Genomic DNA, 20,548 nt, shown 5'->3' on the forward strand with positions numbered 1-20,548 from the left:
GAGGCGGAGGACGGAGGGCCGCGGCGGGGGGGGAGTAGGGGAGAGTTGTGTGCAGCGGCTCCGGAGAAAGGGGGGGGGTCCGCGCAAAAGGGAACGTCCCTCGGTCGTCGAAGGGAACGCGCTCTCCCTCCTTTCGAAAAAAACCCCGAAACTTCCGAGGGTTGCAAATGCCACAGAATCGCCGGGCTCCGCGGAAAGCGGATTTAAAGGGAATACTTAGCACACCATTTCCAGTTCTACAACATAATCCTCCAAAAGAGGAACTTAAAAGTCACATTTCCCTTAATCCAAAATCCGGGTACACCTCATAACTGGGGAATTTCTCTCTCTCTCTCTCTCTCTCTCTCTCTCTCTCTCTCTCTCTCTCTGTAGAGTGTGATACATCGCGCGCGCGCGGACTCGTCGGCAAAGTCTGATTGACCGCTCGGACCAGGAGTCGCCTTCGGAAGCGAGAAGTCCCAATCCCAGAAGGGACCTGGGGAGCTTGTTGTGACCGGCATGAGAGTCGGTAACGGAGACAATCCGTTTTAAAGTTTAAAGCCAGATCCTGGTGCCTTGGTTACATTTTTTAAAAAACGCCGGAGGGGTGGGATGGGGGAGTAGCGGAGAAACACGTGCGTTGAGTCTTCTAAAACTGCTGCAATCACAGTCAGGCTTCTCTGGCCTTTGTTCCTCCTTCTCCTCCCTTCTTCCTCTTCTTCTTCTCCTCCCTTCTTCTTCCTCTTCCTCTTCTTCTTCTTCTTCTCTGTTTGCTGTTGTGGCTTCAGACTAAGTTTTATTCATAGTTCTCTGTCCTTGATCCCCTCCGTCTCCTCTCCCATTCAAAACTTTCTCAGGAAAAGCCAAAACCAGGAAAGTGGTCTTGACTTCGAGTCGCTCCCAGGAAAGGGTTTTGCCTGAAAACAGAACTGTCCAGTAGAGTCAGATCACCTGCATTTGTAATCAAGAAAGTGTTTTTTTTAAATAAAATAAACAAGGAAGAAAACAGCCAGCCCCACCGCTGAAGGATTTAATATTTTAGAGGTGCCCAAAGCCGGCGTGGGAAGGGAAGCAGTCTTCTGGAGGGACCTGAGAGCAAAGCTTTTAGCAACCGATTCTTTGCTTTCTCTCTGGAAAGCGTTTCCGGGCCGTGTAGGCTGAATCTGTGCAACGCTGAAGGCAAGAGGAAGGGGAGAAGGGTTGCCCAAATGGTCGCCGAGGGACATTGTGGCTTCGGGGGAAGGCTCACACAGTGAGCGGCGGAAACGACACCGGGGGAGGCCTTGTCGCTCCCCAGCTCTCCCCGCCTGCCACGCTCAGCGAGGCGCCGTGAGAGTGAAGCCCCGCGGCCTCCTCGCCCAGGGGCTGGTGGCCGCCGGCTCGGTTGGCGCTGCTCTGGGCCTGGCGGCGCGGCCAGCCCGGCGGGGGGAGCCACTCCAGAGAGAGAAAGGGAGAGAGAGAGCCGGGGACGCCTAGGTCGGTCGGTTCCCGTTCGGACCGGCTCTTTGGTCCTGGCCGAGAACCGATCCAAATGACGAGATCCAAAATCGAAGCCCCCCAAATACCCTCGAGGCTTTGGAGCCTCAACTGTGTTCGTGGTGGTCGAAATTATGGCTTTAATGGCCAAGAGGGTGCAGCTTTAACGTTCCCGTCCGTAAAAAATAAAATAAAAAGATTTCCCAAACCTAATTCGAAGCTAGATCAAGATGGGTGGCCGCGTTAGTCCGTCTGTAGCAGCAGAAAAGGGCAAGAGTCCCGTGGCTCCTTATCTGAAGCAGTGAACGGAGACTCACGGAAGCTCCTACCCTGCCAGTGCCACATATTTTGTTAGTCCTGAAGGTGCTCCTGGACGCTTGCTTTTTCCTACTAACTCGAAGCTATATCACTTCCCGCAGAATTGCTGCGGATTTAACCTGTGCCTACTGTTGAAGGCGGGGATGCGGCCCGTTGCAAGGGAGCGCGCTCCGGGGGACCTGTCGGAAGAAAGGTGTCCCGTCAGCTTCTCCCTCGCGACTAAAATGGGCCGCTTAAGAGTCAGGCACAACCCCTGCTTCGAATCCTATATATTTTTGCCGCTGCACCCCCGGAGTCTTTATTTTCTCCGGCGGTTCGGCGGTCGTTCACAGCAACCCGCCCGAGCTGCGGTCCATCCTTGAGGGCACAGCTCCCCTCGGCGCGAAGGGCCCCGGGAGGGACGGAGGCAGTCCGCCAGCCAGGCTAGACTTGAGCTCTCTGAGCGTCGGCTCTAACCCGCTGTCTTTGCAGCTCCGAGGGCTCCTATCCCAACCTCCGGAAGGCGTTTGGACGGTCCTCTGGATGTCCACGGAGGCGCGCGTTTCAAGGCTGCGATCCTGGTCAGACCGGCTTGGCCGAACTCAGTGAAACTTGCTTCCGAGTTAAAAGCCCTCGGACGGGACTGCCCGCTTGGTCCTACACAGACTTTGGGGGAAGTGCTGTCAAGGCGCCGCCGACTCACTGCAACCCCGTCGGGTTTCCAAGGCAAGAGACGTTCAGAGGTGGTTTGCCATTGCCGGCCTCTGCCTAGCGACCGGGGGCTTGTGGTAGAATATGCTTCCGCTGAAATAGATCCCATTGCAATCCCAGGCATTTTCTCAGGCGGCAAAACGGGATGCGATCGTAGGCACGGGCTTCTGGGAGTAGACTGCCTTGTTGTTCGAGGGGGGCTAACGTCTGAGCGAACAGGCATAGGATTGCACGGCCCAGGGCTTGATTTTTGAGGGGAGCGCTTTATCGGCCTCCGAGCCCGGGCGCCCCAGCAGCAGGGTCGCGGGTCGCGGGGCGGCGCTGGTGCCCGGCGGGCTCTGGGCGGCTCTGCCTCTTGACCCGAGGCCTGTCAGGCCGGGGAGCCGCAGGAGGTGCAGTTGGCCGCGGCTGCTCGACTGGGCCCGGCGCTGGCTCCGCTTTCCCTTCCACCAGGCTGGGCTGGAGTGATGTCAGATGTGATCTCTCTGCTTGGGTGGTAATCAGACCCCGCCGAGGAGTCCTCGCAAAGCAGCCTAACCTCTTTCAACAGCCTTTGATGGTAATTACAGTAATCGAAGCTGCCATATATCTTTAAGCAATTAAGAGGCACAAAAAGCCCCCCGGGACGCCCCGTCGAGGGATGTTCCAAACGGTTTCCCAGCGCAGCCCCCGGCCCCGTTTGTCTTTCCCGTTAGACTTCTGGGGCCTTTAAACAGGGTTAATCTGCTAGCCGCTGACCTCGTGTCAAGTTAACCGGGCTGCCTCGCTCGCCTGGCAGCCCCCGGAGGCCCAGGAATTTTTCTCAGCACAGCAGCCCTGGCGGTTGGGGCGGCCTTAATGGGCCCGGAGACTGCCTCCGCCTCCACCCCCACCCACCCCAGATGCCAGCAGAGCTTCAGGGAAGGAGGGGGGACAGCTTGGAACAGGGAGAGCTCCACCCGTGTCCGGCATGTCCCGCTGAAAGATCTCCCCACGGCCATCAGTGGGCCCTGAACTCTGCCCGGATTGCCTCTGGTTAATTACGCTCTGTTGGTATGTTGTGGAGGTCGAGCCATAAGAAGCCTGTAGGGCGCAGGAGGAGGCGATCCTACAATCGGAATGTAAGGCTGAGACATCGGCTGTGTGTGCCGGTGGGAAGAGAGGAAGAAGCAGACGTGTGCAGCAAACGTTTCCAAGGCCGCGGCCTGGAGGGGCAGTCCTCGGGGCAGGCTGCGCACGGCGGGGACAGAGCAGAATCAACAGGTAGGATGAGCGGAATCGACGGGATTCCGAGAAGGAATCTGTCCCGCCTGAGCCGGCGGAGGTGCCCGGCAGGACCTCGGCGGGCAGAAGCAAGGGGAGTCGATCAGCTCGCTGCAGGCAGCGACTCAGGCGACTGGCACGGAGCAAACGGCAACTGAAGTTATGGAAAAGTTGGGGTGCCAGCAGAGTTTCAGGCAGAATAGCCAGTCACACATTAGCAGTTTGTCACAATATACAATCGAGGCGTTTTGTTGTTATAGGACATATATTCACGCTCAGAAATATTTCCTCCCTTCTCTTGCATCTTGCCTCTTGACTCAGAAGTTCCGCCATGTTCGGCAGCCTTGCTGCCCAGCAGAGCATCGTATTTCTAACCCTAAAAACGGTGTGCGCGCGGGCGTGTATTTGGAAGCAACCCCCCCCCCCCCATTACAACCAAGGTATTTCAGCAGAAAAACAACAGCCCCATGCAACATTGATTCGGGGCAGGTGGTGCTCCGCAACACATTTTACATAAGAGGGACTGCTTCGAAATATGTAGATTGTGGATATAAACCACACCTTTTAAAGAAAAATCTATATTCTGGTATTTCCCTTCTTCTATACCTACAACAACTCTATATTCTGTATATACAGCAAAGCTACACCAGCCTCCTTCGATTAGGTGAGACAGGAGGGGAAGAGTGTGTGTGTGGTGTGGTGTGCTTTTCGAACCGCGGGTATTAGTTCTTCTTCGTGTTTCACCGCCGCGAAAGGCAAGTCCCAGGGGTTCGGGGCAAATCTACACGTGTTTGGACGGCAGCGCACTTCGATCGCCTCATAACGGTACTTGGGAGGTACTTCGAGGCTTTCTCCGAATTGAATCCCGTTGACTTGGACGGGCCTGACTTTCAAGGAGCAGAAGTAGCCTTCGAATTGTAGCTGGGAGGCTTCGGGCTCCCCCGTCCATCTCGGAGGCGCTGTGAGAAGAAGTTTAGCCCCGCGCAGCAGTTCCAGCCCGATGCCCGGTTTTTCCTCCTCGGAGACCAGCGGGGACTTGCGCGGTGCTTCCTCCCGAGTCGGCGCGCCGAGGGTTGCAGGGCAGAACGGCGGCCTTCCGTCCAGCGAGCGGGACGGATCCGCACCGGGTGCTGGGCCAGGCCGCCGCGGAGGCCAGAGTCGAGTCGTGCGCGATGCGTCGCAGGGGTCTGAGGACCGCGTCGCCCAGCCAGCCCGGAGTCCGCGGCAGGGAATCACAAGAACCTGTGGGGGGGGGAGGGGGTCTCCTCCAGCGCCCGGGCAGAACTCCGCTGGCGTCTCCAACTCCCCCTCCTTCCCGTTGAGTGTGGCCCGGCTGGAGCCGCGGAAGGCCGAGAGCTGGGAGGGGGCGGGGAGTCGAGTGGTCTCCCCGGTGGCCATTGTGTGCAACGCCAATTCCCAGGCCACTCTTTTTGACGGGTCACTGGTGACCCAAGAGGCAGGTGGCCAGGAGGGCGTGCAATTACACCGCTCCCGAAGAAGCTCAGCCCGACTCGCCCCGCTCTCCTCGCCTACCTTCCCAATGTTCCCTCTAAGCTATGGAGTTCTGTGAGCAACAATTCTACTTTCTGAGCTACTAGCATTAATGTTGTGAGTGAGCGATTTGGCTGCTGCATAAATTGGTTTGCTCTGGAGCCATCCTTCCTGAGCTAAGACAAAAATCTGTGAGCCAGAGGCTAAAAAACTGTGAGCTAGCTCACACTAACTCAGCTTAGAGGGAACACTGCTTCCCACCCGCCCGACTTTCGCCTCCACAGGCTGCTCCCCCCCCGCCCCCCCCCTTGTTCTCCCTTTGCCTTTCCAGGCCGATCCTCCCGCCCCCCCAGCCCAGCCTAATCCGCCGAACCCCACCCCCCGCGCCCGTAGCGCTCCCAGGCCCCGGCCGGCCCAGAGCGGCGGTGGCCTTTCGTGGAAGGGGGGCGAGGGGGAGGCCGCGGGCAGCCCGCGCTGGTTGAAGGCCGTCGGAGGTGGCGGGGGATCAAGAAGTTAACACTTTTATTGAATGTCCCCACGGAGTCTGCCGGAAGGCGGGGGGGGGGAGAGGCCTGGCCTGCCGAGGGCAGCATTGTCCGCGGAGCGAGCGGGAGAACCGGCTCGGCATCCAAGCCCCGCGCCAGGCTAGTCAGGGGACGGCCGCGCTTCGCTGGGTCCCGGGTGTGGGGGGGACATTCCTCCGGGTGGTAGATCCGCCGATGCAAACCGGCTGCGCGGCACCTCTCCTCCGCCCGGGACTGCCTTGGCGCTTCCCTGCCCGGCCGGGGGATGGAGGAGCCCGCCGCCGCTTCCGACTGCCGCCGCGTCCCCCTGTGCTGCACACGCGCTGACTTCACGGCAAGGAGCCTCCGAGCGGGCCGGTGGGGTCCAGCCCTTCGCTCCCAGCGTCGGATCCCTCGGGAGCAAACCGCCGGCGTTGGGCGAGCTTCTCTCCCGGCGGACTCGGAAAGGGTGGCCACGAAGGACAGAAGGAAGGAAAGGACTGCAGCAAGGAAATCCCGCTGAAGCTCCGCCTTCCGCCTCGAGTCTGGGGGGTGACAAGGCGGCTTCTAGAAGCCTCCGTGCGTCGCAGTGGAGCGGCACTGTGCGATCCAGGCGCCCGGGGGCTAGACTAGAGAAGCGCCTCTCCTTGACATTCCCCCCCCCCCCCCCCCCCGGAAGGCTGGAGCGCAGTCGGGGGCAGGCGAAAGCCCTCGAAATGGTTTGGGATTGTTTCGAGTCAGTTTCGCCTGACCTCTCCCAGAGCGAGTTTTCTCATTGGCTTCGGAGCGGGGGGTGGGGGCTACCGCTGGAAGCGATGAGGGGCGGAAGGGAGGGCGGAAGGGAGGGAGGGAACAGGCTTGTTCCCCCTGGGAAGGGCTTAGGAGACTCTCAGTGGTCAGACTATTGCTCGCTCGCTCTCTTTTTAATTTGATTCTTCGTTGCTTAAGTTATAAAAGGCAAAAGAAAATTTGTTGGCGGATCGTAATACTGCATTTATTCGGAAAGTCCATTTAATTCCAGGGACTTTCCTTCAGTATAATATGTTTAGGCCGGGAGTGTTGGAGACGCCAAGAGGAGGGAAAAGAGACATCGCCACAAGAGCCACCTGTTTGCATCTCGACTGTTCCTGTTGCCGGTTTTTAATACCCCGTAGTAACCGAACTGTCTTCCCTGGGAGTAAACCCAGTCAGACTCAGTTGGTTTGACTTGTGAGTAACCCAAACCCACTCAAACGCGAGAGGTAAACTAGCACTGGTGGCGCTTGTTAGACTCTGACGGTTCGAGGCCCTCCTCGACCTAGGAAGTCCCAGGAAGCAAACTCCGATTAATGAAACCTACCGTTAGTGTGTTGGCATGAGAAGGCACCTGAGCTGCGGCTAAAGTTTATGTTTGCAAGGATCGCTTTAGGTCTGTTCCTGTTAGGTTTTTGAGGATCCGATTACTTGCGGGTAAGGGGCTCTTTCGGGCAGACTACCCTGTTTAAGAATGTGAGGGCCCCGCCCGCACCGGGCAAGCCAAGCGTAAGACCTTTGACAAGGTTTGCAGGGCAGGGTCGATCCTATGCACGTTCGCAAATCGCCTGGCATAGTGGCGTTTAGGATTGCGATGTTAAGCTCAGTTAAATGCCCTTGAAGTTGGGCTGGTGGGGGGCGCTTTCCGAGTTTGACTGTGCCCCTAAAACAAGTTTAGCTGACAATCCCACTGAAAGTAGCTGGGCTTGCTTGTGAGTAAACATGAATCGGTTGAGCTGGAACTGACTTTGGGGGGAAAGCACTGTGCCGCCCACCCTGCGCGCGCGTCTTTCCCTGGCTGGACGGCTGGCAGAGTCCAGTCTAACGGCTGCGAGCCTTGATTTAGGAGCAGGCCCCGCTGAGAGATCACTGGGTCGTGTGCTTCCTAAGGAGCCGCGGATCGGGCCGCACGCGTAGAGCGAACTTTTCTCCCGCTGGGACTCCGGCTGCCGTTCCGGCAACGGGGGTGGGTGGGGGGTGGATGTCCCCGATTGGCGCCTGTTGCGAGGCAGCAGCCCAAAGCAAGGCAGCCTGCTGGCTTCGCAAATGTTCCTCCAGACCTCATTCCCCATCCCCCCAAAAGGGTCATTATTCTGACTCTCTTCTACTTTCCCTCTCGCCTTTCCTTCTGTTTTCAGGCCGGATTTTAGACATCCCGTGTAAAGTGTGCGGCGACCGCAGCTCTGGCAAGCACTATGGGGTTTACGCCTGCGATGGGTGCTCGGGGTTTTTCAAACGAAGCATCCGAAGGAACAGGACTTATGTCTGCAAATCTGGAAACCAGGTACCAGTTACCGTACCCTCCCTTCTCCCAACCCCTTCGGCTGAGGCAGAAGCCTCTCAACGGCAAGGGCCGTGTTTCGTTTCCCTGATGCCCGAAGGCTCTTTACAAGCCCACCTTTCTCCACACCTACTTGTGAAAGAGTCCCATGGAGTTCAGCGGGGTCTACCTTCGAGGAAGTAAGTTGAGTGCCCTGCTGGTGGCAGGAGATAGCGCTGGACTGGAGGAGGTCAACAAGTGGAGCTCCCCTTGAAAGGAGTCCGTAGGCGGTCTAGCCTCGGCACGCAGCAGACAGAGAGCTCAGTGACAAAGGCTCGCCGTGGTACCCTGCACTGTGTCGCTGGATTGCGAGTAAAGGATCACAGCCTGCTCCGTTCTTCCTTGCAGCCCCCCTCCCTCCCTCCCTCCCTCCCAGAAGCATTGAAAGCGCCACCCCTGGCCCGGATAGGCTAGGCAAGACCCATCTCGCCAAATCTCGGAAGCTAAGCAGGGCTGACCCTGGCAAGTACTTGGAAGGGAGACCTCCAAGGAATACCAGGGCTGGGACGCAGAGGCAGATTATATCAGATTATAACTGAAACGTCCAAGCCCCACTAGGGGTCACGCGCGCACACGTACAAAAGTGCCACCACCCCTGGTGGTGCAAGCACTTCTGCCGCCTGGTTGGGCTGCGCTGCGCGGGCAGAGCGGCCAAGGTTGAGAGGGAGAGAGCGAGAAGGCTGGTTCCCTCCCCCAGCCCGGCTGCTTAGTTCGCCCAGAGGCCTGCGTGGGAGCCTCCTTGGGATCCCTGGGGCTTCTTCGCCCTTCGGCGAGGGTGCAAGTCTCCTTATACGGACGGCTTTATTTAAAACAAAAAACACGTGGGGATTTCTGAGCCTTTCAGCATGCTTGCAGCAATGAATTAAAAACAAGCCACAAACTCCAGATGCTGTGAGCTCCTCTCCACTTGACTTCCCTACCCCCATTAAAGTTGTAGCTCTGGTATGAAGAACTCTGACAGTACCAACGGAAGGATTCGAAGGCAGCTAGGAGGCTCCAGGACCAGCCCAAACTTAGTCCTTGTGAAATAAATACCCGGCTTCCCCCTCTCCCCTCCCCTCCCCACCGCAGGGGTCCCCAACCTTTTTGAGCCTGTGGGCGGCAGCTTTGGAATTCTGACACAGGCTGGTGGGCACGGCCAAAAAAAGGGTCATTGCGGGAGGCCGAGCCAACCACGCACAGAGCGAGGACGGCCCAGGCGCAGAGGCGGCCTAGGGGAGCAAATTTTCAACATACACTGGCATAGAGAAGTCGGAGAGAATAAAACCAACACTGTGGTAGCAGCTGTTGCTGAACTATTATCTTAATCTGCACAGCCGATCAGATCTCCAGTGGGCAATCAGAGGCCCTGCTGGGCAGGATTTCCCCTGGACTCACCACTTTCCAAAAAATACTAGCTGGCGGGCACCTGCCTCGTTGGGGACCCCCTGGCCTACACACTTGGGGCTAATGTTCATTCTAGTTTCGACCCTGGCACATTCCCCGAAGAATCAGAGGAGACTCAATCACTATACTGTAAATCAGTCTCTTAAACCTTCTATAAACTTCTGCCGGGAACTAATCTGCAGTAGACAAGCGGAACTTCTGAACAAAGATACATAGGAGGAGACGGCAGGCGAGTTGCATCCCGTGTACTTGAGAATAAGCCTACCGTCCTGTGCCTACTTAGAACACAGCGGGATTTACCTCAGCGTCTGCGTCTCCTGTGGCGCGGGGATTTCAGTGTAAGACTCTGAAGGTCGCTGTCTCCTCCCCCTCCCCGGCAGGTACCCTCTTGTCTTTCTAACGGTGGAGAGCAGCACGCGCAGGTCAGCAAGAGGGTGAAGCTTTTCCCTGCATCCAGATGCGGTTCCTGTTGGGTGATAGTGGGATATTGAAAAAATGATATTTAGCAGAGATAATATAGCCCAGCAGAGCCTGAGTATAATAATTCAGACTGAGAGTCCATGTGTGATTAAAATATAAAGTTTTTACTAAATTCAAGCATGGGAAGGGTAACCGGGTTGAAAATAACAACAGAGCATAATCGGCTACATCCTTACACTACAAAGGCAAAACTAGAAGAGAGCAATTATGGCTACTCTTACTTCTTCTTCAGAACAGCAAACAAAGACGGGAAGAGAAGCCACTTTAGTTCCAATCAAATTCTTAGATCAGGGAGAAAATTCCCGGGCAATCCACATCTAAAGAACATTGGTTACATGAGAAACATGTGACTTCCTGTGAGTAACATAAACAAACATTTAACCCCAGATATACTGAGTGTTTTCAACTTGTATTACCCAACAGTTCCACCCGTTGAATTTCTGCTTGTTGCGGCCACAGAAAACGTTCGTTTCGCCCAGAAAAATGCAGGGGGGGGGATAACTCCTCGCAGAATCAGTGTCCTTTGTTTGTAGGGCAGAGTGTCCAGGGCTGCAGGATTCCACAGTGGAGACGTGCCTAACCTCGATTCCAAATTCGACGGTTTCGGTTTTTAGATCTGAAGGGGGAGGCTTTTAGGTGCCTTCAAGTCTGCCAGGTGATCCATGGAACAAGGGATTTATGAAAGCAGCGCGATGAAAGCAGCTACTTGGATTTGGTAGCTGGTTTGGAAAAAATAGTCCTAACGGCATTGCTTGAGTAAGCCTTGATGAACATGACTTTACAGGAAAACCGATTAAATGCCCACCTTCCTGTTAACCAGTTCGAATATCTTGTGAATATGGCCCATCTTGTACTTTGCCGGTAAACTAGACAAGCGGTCAGTTGCATATCTCTGATCAGGATGATAGGGTTTCTGAGTGCAATTCGAGGCAGTAAGGCGACATCCAGTCCACATTTGGCCCACAGTGGAACTGGCTTTCTTCGTCCAGTTCTGCTGTGGGCTTGTTGGGTGATAGTGAGATATTGAAAGAATGGTATTTAGCAGAGATAAGATGGTCCAGCAGTGCCGGAGTAAAATAATTCAGACTCAGAGTCCATGTGTGATTAAAATATAAAGTTTTTACTAAATTCTAGCATGGGAAGGGTAACTGGGATGAAAATAACAACAGAGCAAAATCTGCTACATCCTTACTCTACAAAGACAAGACTAGAAGAGAAAGATTATGGCTACTCTTCTTCTTCTTCAGAACACCGAACAAAGACGGGAAATGGTAATACACCTTGACACTTTAGTCCCAATCAAATTCCTAGATCAGGGAGAAAATTCCCGGGCTTTCTACAGCTAAATAAAAACATGTGACTTCCTGTGAGTAACATAAACAAACATTTAACCCCAGATATACTGAGTGTTTTCAACTTGTAATACTCAACACGGCTGCTGCATCATCATAGGTTTGCAGCTTACAGACACACACCTGAACAGCATACTCAGGATTGCAACAGCACAGACATTTTGATGCAATAATTCAGAGCAAGAGGTGTCCGTTATCAGACACTGTTAAATAAACAAAATATTGCAGGAGTGCTAATGTTTTAAGCATGTTTTTGTTTTAAGTTAAAAAAACCCTTTGTGTTTATGTTCTTTATAAAGTTTATATCTCTGCTACCTGGCATTACATTTTATGACATACATGGCCTGGCCCGCAAGGTCTCATTTATGTACGATCCGGTCATCATAACAAATAAATTCGACACCCCTGCTCTAAGTCATTAAAATCAGTGGGGCAGAGGTTGGAATGAAGGAGTTATTCTGCACTGTCAACTTCCCTCACTGAAGTTCTGGATGCTTCACTGAAGATATATTTCAGTCTGTCTGTGCCAGCTCCTTCAACCCACGGTGTGCAAGAGAGGAGGTAAACCACGAAATTGCAACAAACTTAGCCGCTTAAGCATCGAGAAGCCCCTTGTCCACGACAAAGCAAAAACAATTCCGGGTAATGATTACTCATTTGTAGTTAGCTGATTTAGGAAAGACAGGTTGCTGGAGCCCAGCCCTTCTGAGTAAAACCTCCCATTGGCCAACTGAGTAAAACCCGCCCCTTCTCATCAGCCACGCCCTGATTGACACGTGACTTTAGAGCGCCGGGGTCACCCGACCTTGGATGGTGAGGAGTGAAGTGGGTAATTTCATGTTTCGAACCTTCTCGACGTCTAAGTAAAATAAGAATGTGACAGGGCTTGTTTCAGAGAATAAGGGTTGTCACCTTTGTGTTGAGAAAACAGGAAATTTGGGGGGTGGAGCCTGGAGAGAGTGGTTTCGATGTCATTTTCAGTGTTGTGAGTCAACCCCTCACACTTCTGCATAAGCATCTAAAGCTGAGCATAAACTCCTATGTTCTTTCTAGGGAAGGAGTGCCTCTGGGAACTAGTCCCACTCAGTGGAAGTATGCAGTGTGGGACAGGAGCAGCAACAGAACTAGAGCCTGTATAGTTTCCTTGTGCTTAAAAATGAAGCCCCTATGCTACTTTTTCCAGCAGATCTTTGTTAGGTGTTTTGAAGGCAATTCATTATAGGCTTGTGGTGTTCGGTCTTTAGGATGTGGATTTCATGAACATCAAAAGAAATAGCACTTCACTTGCGTTCCTTACAAGTGACACCGGTGACACTTATTACCAAGAAAACTGGTTTTGGGTTTGGCCTCTGCTTTGGAAAAAAAAAATCAGATGCAGATTAAAGCTACAGGACAGTTCAAAACCACTGCAGTGGAAATTAAATCAGAATTAAAGCAATAAACATATTTTATATTTTAAAAGCAGACCTGTAGGATTGTTTCCTTTATTCAGTCCTATGATATGCTCAAGAAATGCCAAGTTTTTTTTAAATATTTTTTTATTTGCATCATAAATTATTATTGCATTACTTTACCATCCCAATTCACTTATGATACATTTCCCCCTTTTTATATCCCACCCCCCTCAAGGTGGCCATCACATAACTACAAATTAAATTTTTAACCATGAGCACATTTTTTTCAATTTTTCAAGTATAACGGAATTAGCTTCTCCATTATTTACCCACTGAAAGTATATAGACCATTTCTTTTTTATCACCTTCATTTTTCCATCCCATACCTTATTTTGTTTAATACATTCCAATATATCTGACTGGATATATTTGTATAAATAATCGTTCCATCTATCTAAAGACCACTTCAAACTCTCCTTCCAACCATATGCAATCACAGCATGCGCTGCTAGTAACATTGCTTTAAAAATATCCTGATTTCGTCTCTCAATATTACCATTTCCCAGTATGCCCATAAATAATAGATCTCCATCTATTTTAAGATCCACTTTACATAACCCTACTATCTTCCCCCGTACCTTTTCCCAGAAATCTCTAACCCTTGGTGAGGTGAGAATACCACCCTTCCTTTGCACCGCAGTGCCAGCAATTAGGTTTCATACCTTTAATCATATATGCCAATTGGGCAGGGGTTCTATACCATTTCCATATTATCTTTCTTTCAAGCTCTCTATATTTTTCTAATTTAATTTTCTTCAAATTCACCATTAACTTATTGATGTCGTCAGAGATTATTTGTTTTTCTTTATTCCATTTATTTTTTAAGGTTCTTAATATAAACTCCTTATCTTTCACCAATTCAAGGTAAATTTTTCCTGCTAATCCTTTCCTTATTTCATCCACATATAATACCTGTTCTAAATTGTTGTCTTCCCTTTTTATAGCTTCTATATACCTATCTTGTTTAATCAAGTGTGATAGTCCCCTTAGATTTAACCAATAATTTCCCCCTATTCTTTGATTCAGCTCATGAAGTGGTAGGAGATTCCCTTGAGAATTGTACATATCCTTAACTCTAGTTATGCCTTCCCCCTTAAGTGCTTTCCAAAATTTCGCGTTCATCTCCTCCTCCCAAATATACTTAAGTGGGGTCCACTTTGAAGTCTGGGGCAACAGAATCGTCCTGCACCTCTTCCAAGCCATCAAAGCTGATTTTCTTGGACCCATTGCCTTCCCTATAAGAAATGCCAAGTAAGTACCTGTAGCGGCCAGCCTTTCCTTTAAAACATGAGCCAACTTGTCCATTTGCTGAACCATCAAGATGGGTCACTTGTCCCTGACGTTTTATCCAGTCTACATTCTTCAAAATTTTTAAAGTGAAAGTAGTGAACAAATTGGCCTGTCTCTTCTTTTGGATGGTCTACATTAAACTGTCCCAGTCTCTCTCTCTCACTCTCACACACAAAGACACACACACTCACCCATCACCCACACTCACACACTGTAGCTTCACCCATCACATTCAGTTTTAAACCCAAACGGCTTCTGTTCAGTGATAGTGTCCCACCTAGCATCTATGAGTGTTCTTTAACTTTATAGCTTTTGCTCCAGCTGCACTTGAAAACAGTGATCTCTGTGTCCATGATATACAAAGGCATTAGGCATCTATATGCAATGGATTATTGTTTCATCTCCATTTTGTTCTGGTTTGGTGGATTTCTTTGTAGGTTCCTTCCATGTAATTGGCTAGGTAGTGACTGACTGGGGTAGCAGAGAGGCAGGTTATTGAGCCAGTTTGGTGTAGTGATTAGGTGTGCGGACTCTAATCTGGGAGAACCGGGTTTGATTCCCCACTCCTCCACTTGAACCTGCTGATGTGACCTTGGGTCAGTCACAAGCTCTGGCACATCTGTTCCTGAAAGAGCAGTTTGTGTCAGAGTTCTCTCAGCCCCACCCACCTCACAGGGTGTCTGTTGTGGGGAGGGGAAGGGAAAGGAGTTTGTAAGCCGCTCTGAGACTCCAAGTGAAGGGCGGGGTATAAATCCATTTTTTTTTCTTCTTCTTCTCCTTCTCCCCCTTCTCCTTCTTCTCCCCCCCCCCATGGCAACAAAGGCCTTTCACACAGACAAAAATTGGATCTGTGTGAGTGACCTGATGCATGCAATTAATGTGAAAAGCAAGGACACACTGCGGGAAGAGGTCTAGAAACAAGTGTGACTGCAAACGGGCCAGAGATCTGGAGATGAATGTAAGAAAGTAGGGGCTGGTCATTGCATCCTGGAGATCCAGATACCTGCACTATGAAGAGTAGGCATGGCTTGGGAGTGAATGTAGCTGTCCAGAGTGCTGAAGGCAATCTAGAAATTCTAGAACAACCTACTTCAGATTCTCTTCTCAAGCACTTCCATGGGAGAAAATCTTGACTTGCTAACTAATAGAAATACTGTATAGAGCCCATAGGGTTGGTTACTCCAAAGGGGAGGGATGTATGTATAACTTAGCTGGGTGATCCAGAAGTACTTTATTGAGAACCACTGTTTTGTCCCCATTTCACAAAAGGAATCTCTGTGTTTTAGGGAGGCTGTCCAGTGGACAAGACACACAGGAACCAATGTAGAGCTTGTCGGCTGAAGAAATGCTTGGAAGTCAACATGAATAAAGATGGTACTTGTGCTTACTTTTTATCACTGGAGGAATGGACACCAAATGTATGCAGTGATTGAAAACCATGGCCTAGAATGTGGATCTGCCCTTAAGACCATTTCTGTCTTTATTATCCCTTTCATATTGCAAAGACAGTCCTGTCTGTCAAACTTTCTGCTTACAAATAGCTGTCTACAACAATACCACATAATTGCCTGGAGTCACACACTTAACAGAACTTTTTGAGTGCATGTCTGCAGGACTGCATACCAGGAGGTGGAGGAAAAATTAACTCTGCAATCCTAAACTGAATTACTCCTTTCTATGTCCAATAAAATCAATGTGACTTTCTTCTTGATTTGGTACCATCAGCCAGGAATCAATTTTGCACTGTCAGCAAAACATATGGACTGTGTACAGTAATGTGGTTTCAGAATGCTAAACAGTTATGTTGTGTTGGGTTATTGTTATTAATTTTTAAAGTTAATCAGCAGAGTAATCAGCATTCAGCAGAGTATTAAAGAGTCAGAGTCCATGGTGTGTTTAAAATATAAAAGTTTACTACAACCTAGCATGGGAAAAGGTATACGGGATGAAAAATAACAAAGAGCTATATTTATACATCCTCACATCTAGACAGAACATGGCAGAGATCTAATGGAGACTGAACTTCTTCTTGCTCAGGACAAAGAGCCATAAAATGCTAATACTAGTCACTCTCGTCTCCAATCAGAACAACAAACTAGATCTGAAGTTGCCGGGCTTTCTAGCTCTCTAAACACAAACAAACATGTGATTCAGTAAACAGTATTAACCCAGTAAATACTGAAATAGAAGTGTTTTAACTTGTAACACCCAACACCCCTTCTCAAGTTATAACACTGACATCATGCAAATTCAAACTTTCACGAAGATTCTCAAAACGTTGCTTGTCAAGCGGCTTGGTCAGGATGTCGTCAGTCATCTGTTCAGTAGGACAGTAGCAAAGTTCAATCAGTCCTTTTTCTTGTAAGTCTTTCACATAATTACATTTGAGAGCGATGGTTGTATTCTTGGATTTGGTGCTCTCACCTTTGCAGACAACGATGCAAGCTTGATTGTCCTCAAACATTATTATTTGTTTCGGTTCATCTATTCCAAAGTCTTTTAGTAGATGAATAATCCAGTAAAGTTCATAGCTGGCACTTTGTGCTGATACACATTCAGCTTCTGCAGTAGAGATTGCTACAACAGATTGCTTTTGACTAGTCCAGTCAATTAAAATGTTTCCATAGTAGAATAAGTATCCACTTGTAGATTTTCCATCAGGTGTGTCTTTGCCCCAGTTGGCATCCATGAATCCAGTCAGTCTTGGTTCATCACAGGATGAGATTTTCAGTTTGTAATCCAAAGTTCCTTTTAGGTATCTTGCCAGTCTCTTAATGGCTTTCCAGTCATGGATAGTTGGTGAGCTGGTCTTTCTGCGTAACAGTCCAACAGCTGACGTTATGTCTGGTCGACAGATTGTACTGAGGTACAATAATTTTCCAATTGCGGATCTGTATTCGTGGTTGTTTGGAAGTTGTGGTCCCTCTGTATTCTTGAGGTAATCCTCTTCAAGAGGTGTCCTACAGATTCAATAAAGTCCATGATCTTTTGCTTTTGGCTTAGAAGAAAACTTCCATCATCAGTTCTTTCAATTTGTATTCCAAGGTAGTGTTTTATAGGTCCCAATTGTTTCACTTCCACTTCCTTGTTTAGTTCATCTGCTATTTCCTGTACATCTCCTTGATTTTCACAACAAATAATCAAGTCATCAACATAAATGAGTATGTACTGATATTGTCCATTTTTGATTCTTGAGAACAAACACGGTTCTGCTATTCCTTGTTGAAAGTTCTGTTTTTGTAACAGTTCAGTCAGTTTCTCATTCCACGCTTTTGCTGCTTGCTTTAGTCCATAAACGCTTTTGTTGAGTTTGCACACTAGGCCTTCTTGTCCTTTTGTTGAAAATCCTTCTGGTTGTTCCATGTAGATTTCTTCATTCAATTCTCCATTGAGAAACGCAGTTTTTACGTCCAAATGTTCAATGTGCATGCCCCTTGAGGCTGCTATGCTCAAAAGTGTTCTGAAGGTTGTGTAGCTTACAACAGGTGCAAAAGTTTCCGAGAAATCGATTCCATATTTTTGAGAAAATCCTTTTGCGACAAGACGAGCTTTGTACTTGTCCACTTCGCCGTCAGGGTTATACTTCACTTTGTACACCCACTTACAGCCGATGGCTTTTCTTTCTGAAGGTAACTCAGTAAGAGTCCAAACTTGTTTGTCTTGCAAAGATGCAAATTCTTCTTCCATGGCATTAATCCACTTGCTTCTTTCAGATGCAGGTAGTTGATTAACTTCCTTCCAGTTAGTAGGTTCCTTTATTTGTTGCACACTTGCACAAATTCCGTACATTGGTGGTGGAACACCTTTGGTACTCCTTGCTGATTGTCTCACAGCAGTTGTCTCTCTTACCCTTGGCGTTGCCTCTCCTGGTTCCCCTTCTGAGGTGGAATTCCCTTGTTCCCCTTCTGAGGTGGAATCCTCTTGTGGAGATGGACCTGCCTGGTCACAGGTGGTCTCTGCAGATTGCCAAGTGATCACATCAAAGAAAGAGACATCTGTAGATTCCTGATTGACAGGTTGTGCTGTGGACTCAGCTGGCTTAGGAGTTTGCAGGATGTTACTCTCATCAACATGTACCACATTGCATTCTCTAATTACACAGTTTGTAGAATCAAAAATTCGGTAGCCTTTTCCTCCTTGAGCGTACCCCACTAGGATACCAATTTCTGCTCTTGGCTCTAATTTGCCCCTTTTCTCTTTTGGAATGTGGGCATAGGCTTTAGATCCAAATGCTTTAATGTGTTTAAGTCCAGGCATCCTGTTATGCCATAATTGAAAAGGAATTTTATTTGTAGTTTTAGATGGAACTCTATTGTGCAGGTAAGTAGCTGTATTGACTGCTTCACCCCACATATCTTCTGAAATTCCAGATTGTATTAGCGTTGTTTTATGTTCAATTCTTTCTTGTTCCATGAATCTTTGGAACTCACTGCTGCAGTACTCTGTGAATAGCACCTCTGGCGCTTTGCCAAATTTGTTTTTAACAGCAGCAACATAGCACTTAAACTTTTCAAGTACTTGATCTTTACTTTTAAGTAGGTATGTATAGACATATCTGGATTTTGCTTCCATAAAAGTCACAAAGTATCTGCTACCTCCAGCAGACTCTTTCAGTGGACCAACAAGATCTGAGTACACAGTCTCTAGAAATTTTGTATTTTGTTCAGGAGATTTGCCCCTGTAACTAGGAGCTGTACCTTTTGCTTTAAAGCAGGTTTCACAACCATTTTCCATAGCATTACACTCAATAGCATTGATATTACAGTCCTTCAATAGCTTTTGTACACTTTGCACATTTCTATGAGCAAACATTACATGCCATTTATATAAACAGTCTTTGTGATCACATTCAGATGATTTTGTGTGGAACACTGGCCCATTAGTGTCCATTTCATCATTATCAGCAATGGCAATGTTTCTTACATAGTGATAATTCTCTTGTTCTTCAGTCACTAGTTCAACACCATCTTTGTGCCATATTTTGCCTTGGCCCTGATCAAGATTAATTTTAAAACCAGTAGCAATGATTCTCCTTGTAGAGATCAGACAGACAGTTGCTTCAGGTACGAAAACACATTCTCTCAAAGTCATTTGCTGAATTTTACCACATGTATCTAAAACGTTAAGCATCACTGTTCCAGTTCCTGCAACATTTAATTCTTGACCATCAACCTTATGCAGGTTGGGTTTTTTATCTTTATTCAAGTCAATAAAACATTCAGCATTATTTGAAATGTGGACCGCACTTCCTGAATCCAGTAACCATAATGATTTATCATCAGATTCTCTTCTATCAGCAGTTACTGCAAGCACATTCACACATTGTTCTCCCTCTGCAGTATTTGAGTGCGTCTCTCTCAGAAAAAAATACGGGCTTTGTTCTGCCCTGCTCCTGAGGAGCATTTGGTCTTGCATTACCACGCCCCTTAGGGTTTCCTGTATCAGCGGCAGACCACATGGTCTTATTCCTTTCATGTGGTCTCGGTTAAACCAACATTTCTCCGCTAAATGCCCAGGTTTAGAGCACACACAACATTTAACAGCTCTCTTTGCATTTCCTCTCTGACGAGAATCACTAACTCTGAGCACTGAAACACTTTCAGTAAGATTCAACATGTCTCTTCTGTGGCCCTCAGCTTCCAGATAAGAGATAGCATAGTCAATAGATAATTTATCAACTCCTCTAAGATATGCCTCTTCAGAATTAAAATCACTGGTTAATGAGCTCAAAATTGCACTAAGCACAGAGTTCTCTGTGGGTGGGTCACCCATGGCTTTCAATTGATCAAAGATATTGAGAATCTTATTCAAATGAGTACTAATTGATTCTCCCTTTTGCATTTTGCAATTGAACAAGCACTGGTTAAGAAAGATACTGTTTGCCTTTGATCTGGCATCGTATTTCTTATCTAGGTGGGATATCATTTCTTTTGCAGTTTCACATGATAAAAGCTTCTGATTATCATTAGCAAGGACGTTCCCAAGGATTAAAGCTTTAGCAAGTCCATCTTTCTCTATAAATTCTCTGTATTTGGCAGCCTCATCATCCTCTTTGGGAGTGTCTTGACATAAGACATGCAATGCTGAACGAGATTGTAAAATGGACTGTACATTTCCTTTCCACCATTTATAATTATCTCTGGATAGAATTTGAAATTTATAAACGGACATTTCATTTGAAGAAGCCATTCTTTACGTTACCAACTTCTCTCGGTAGAGGCAAACCATCGGTCGCTCGTCTGGGCAGCTTTTGGTTCGATCGGTGCTCCTTTGATCTTCCTCTCTCTCCCGGCTGTGAATTCAGCTCTCGGGGATTTCTTTGTCTTGGTAGATCAAACAGGAAATGAATCTCACTCTCACTCTTCTGTCCCGTTAGCACGATAGGCAAAAAACAGGCTCAAGAAGTCTTCTCTGCTCCCAGAAAAACTTTTCAAAAAATCTTTTCTGTTCTTAAGTAAACTTAATACACATGGCTCAACTCTGCAGCTGGGAAAGCATCTGGGCTTCCATAACCTGTTGGGTTATTGTTATTAATTTTTAAAGTTAATCAGCAGA

General features: G+C 48.7%; 1 protein-coding gene across 1 annotated transcript in view; it reads left to right on the plus strand.

Annotated features, from left to right (window-relative positions):
* Positions 1 to 20,548, plus strand: part of NR2E1 (nuclear receptor subfamily 2 group E member 1) — a 34,342-nt gene that overhangs the window by 306 nt on the left and 13,488 nt on the right. Inside the window, exons 2-3 of the mRNA XM_015422613.1 lie at positions 7,850 to 7,995; positions 15,280 to 15,367. Coding sequence (XP_015278099.1) covers positions 7,850 to 7,995; positions 15,280 to 15,367 — 234 coding nt within the window. The remainder of the gene's footprint in view (positions 1 to 7,849; positions 7,996 to 15,279; positions 15,368 to 20,548) is intronic.

Source organism: Gekko japonicus, unplaced genomic scaffold (genome assembly GCF_001447785.1).
Source record: "Gekko japonicus isolate JY-2015 unplaced genomic scaffold, Gekko_japonicus_V1.1 scaffold1807, whole genome shotgun sequence".
In the NCBI taxonomy this organism is placed as follows: Eukaryota; Metazoa; Chordata; class Lepidosauria; order Squamata; family Gekkonidae; genus Gekko; species Gekko japonicus.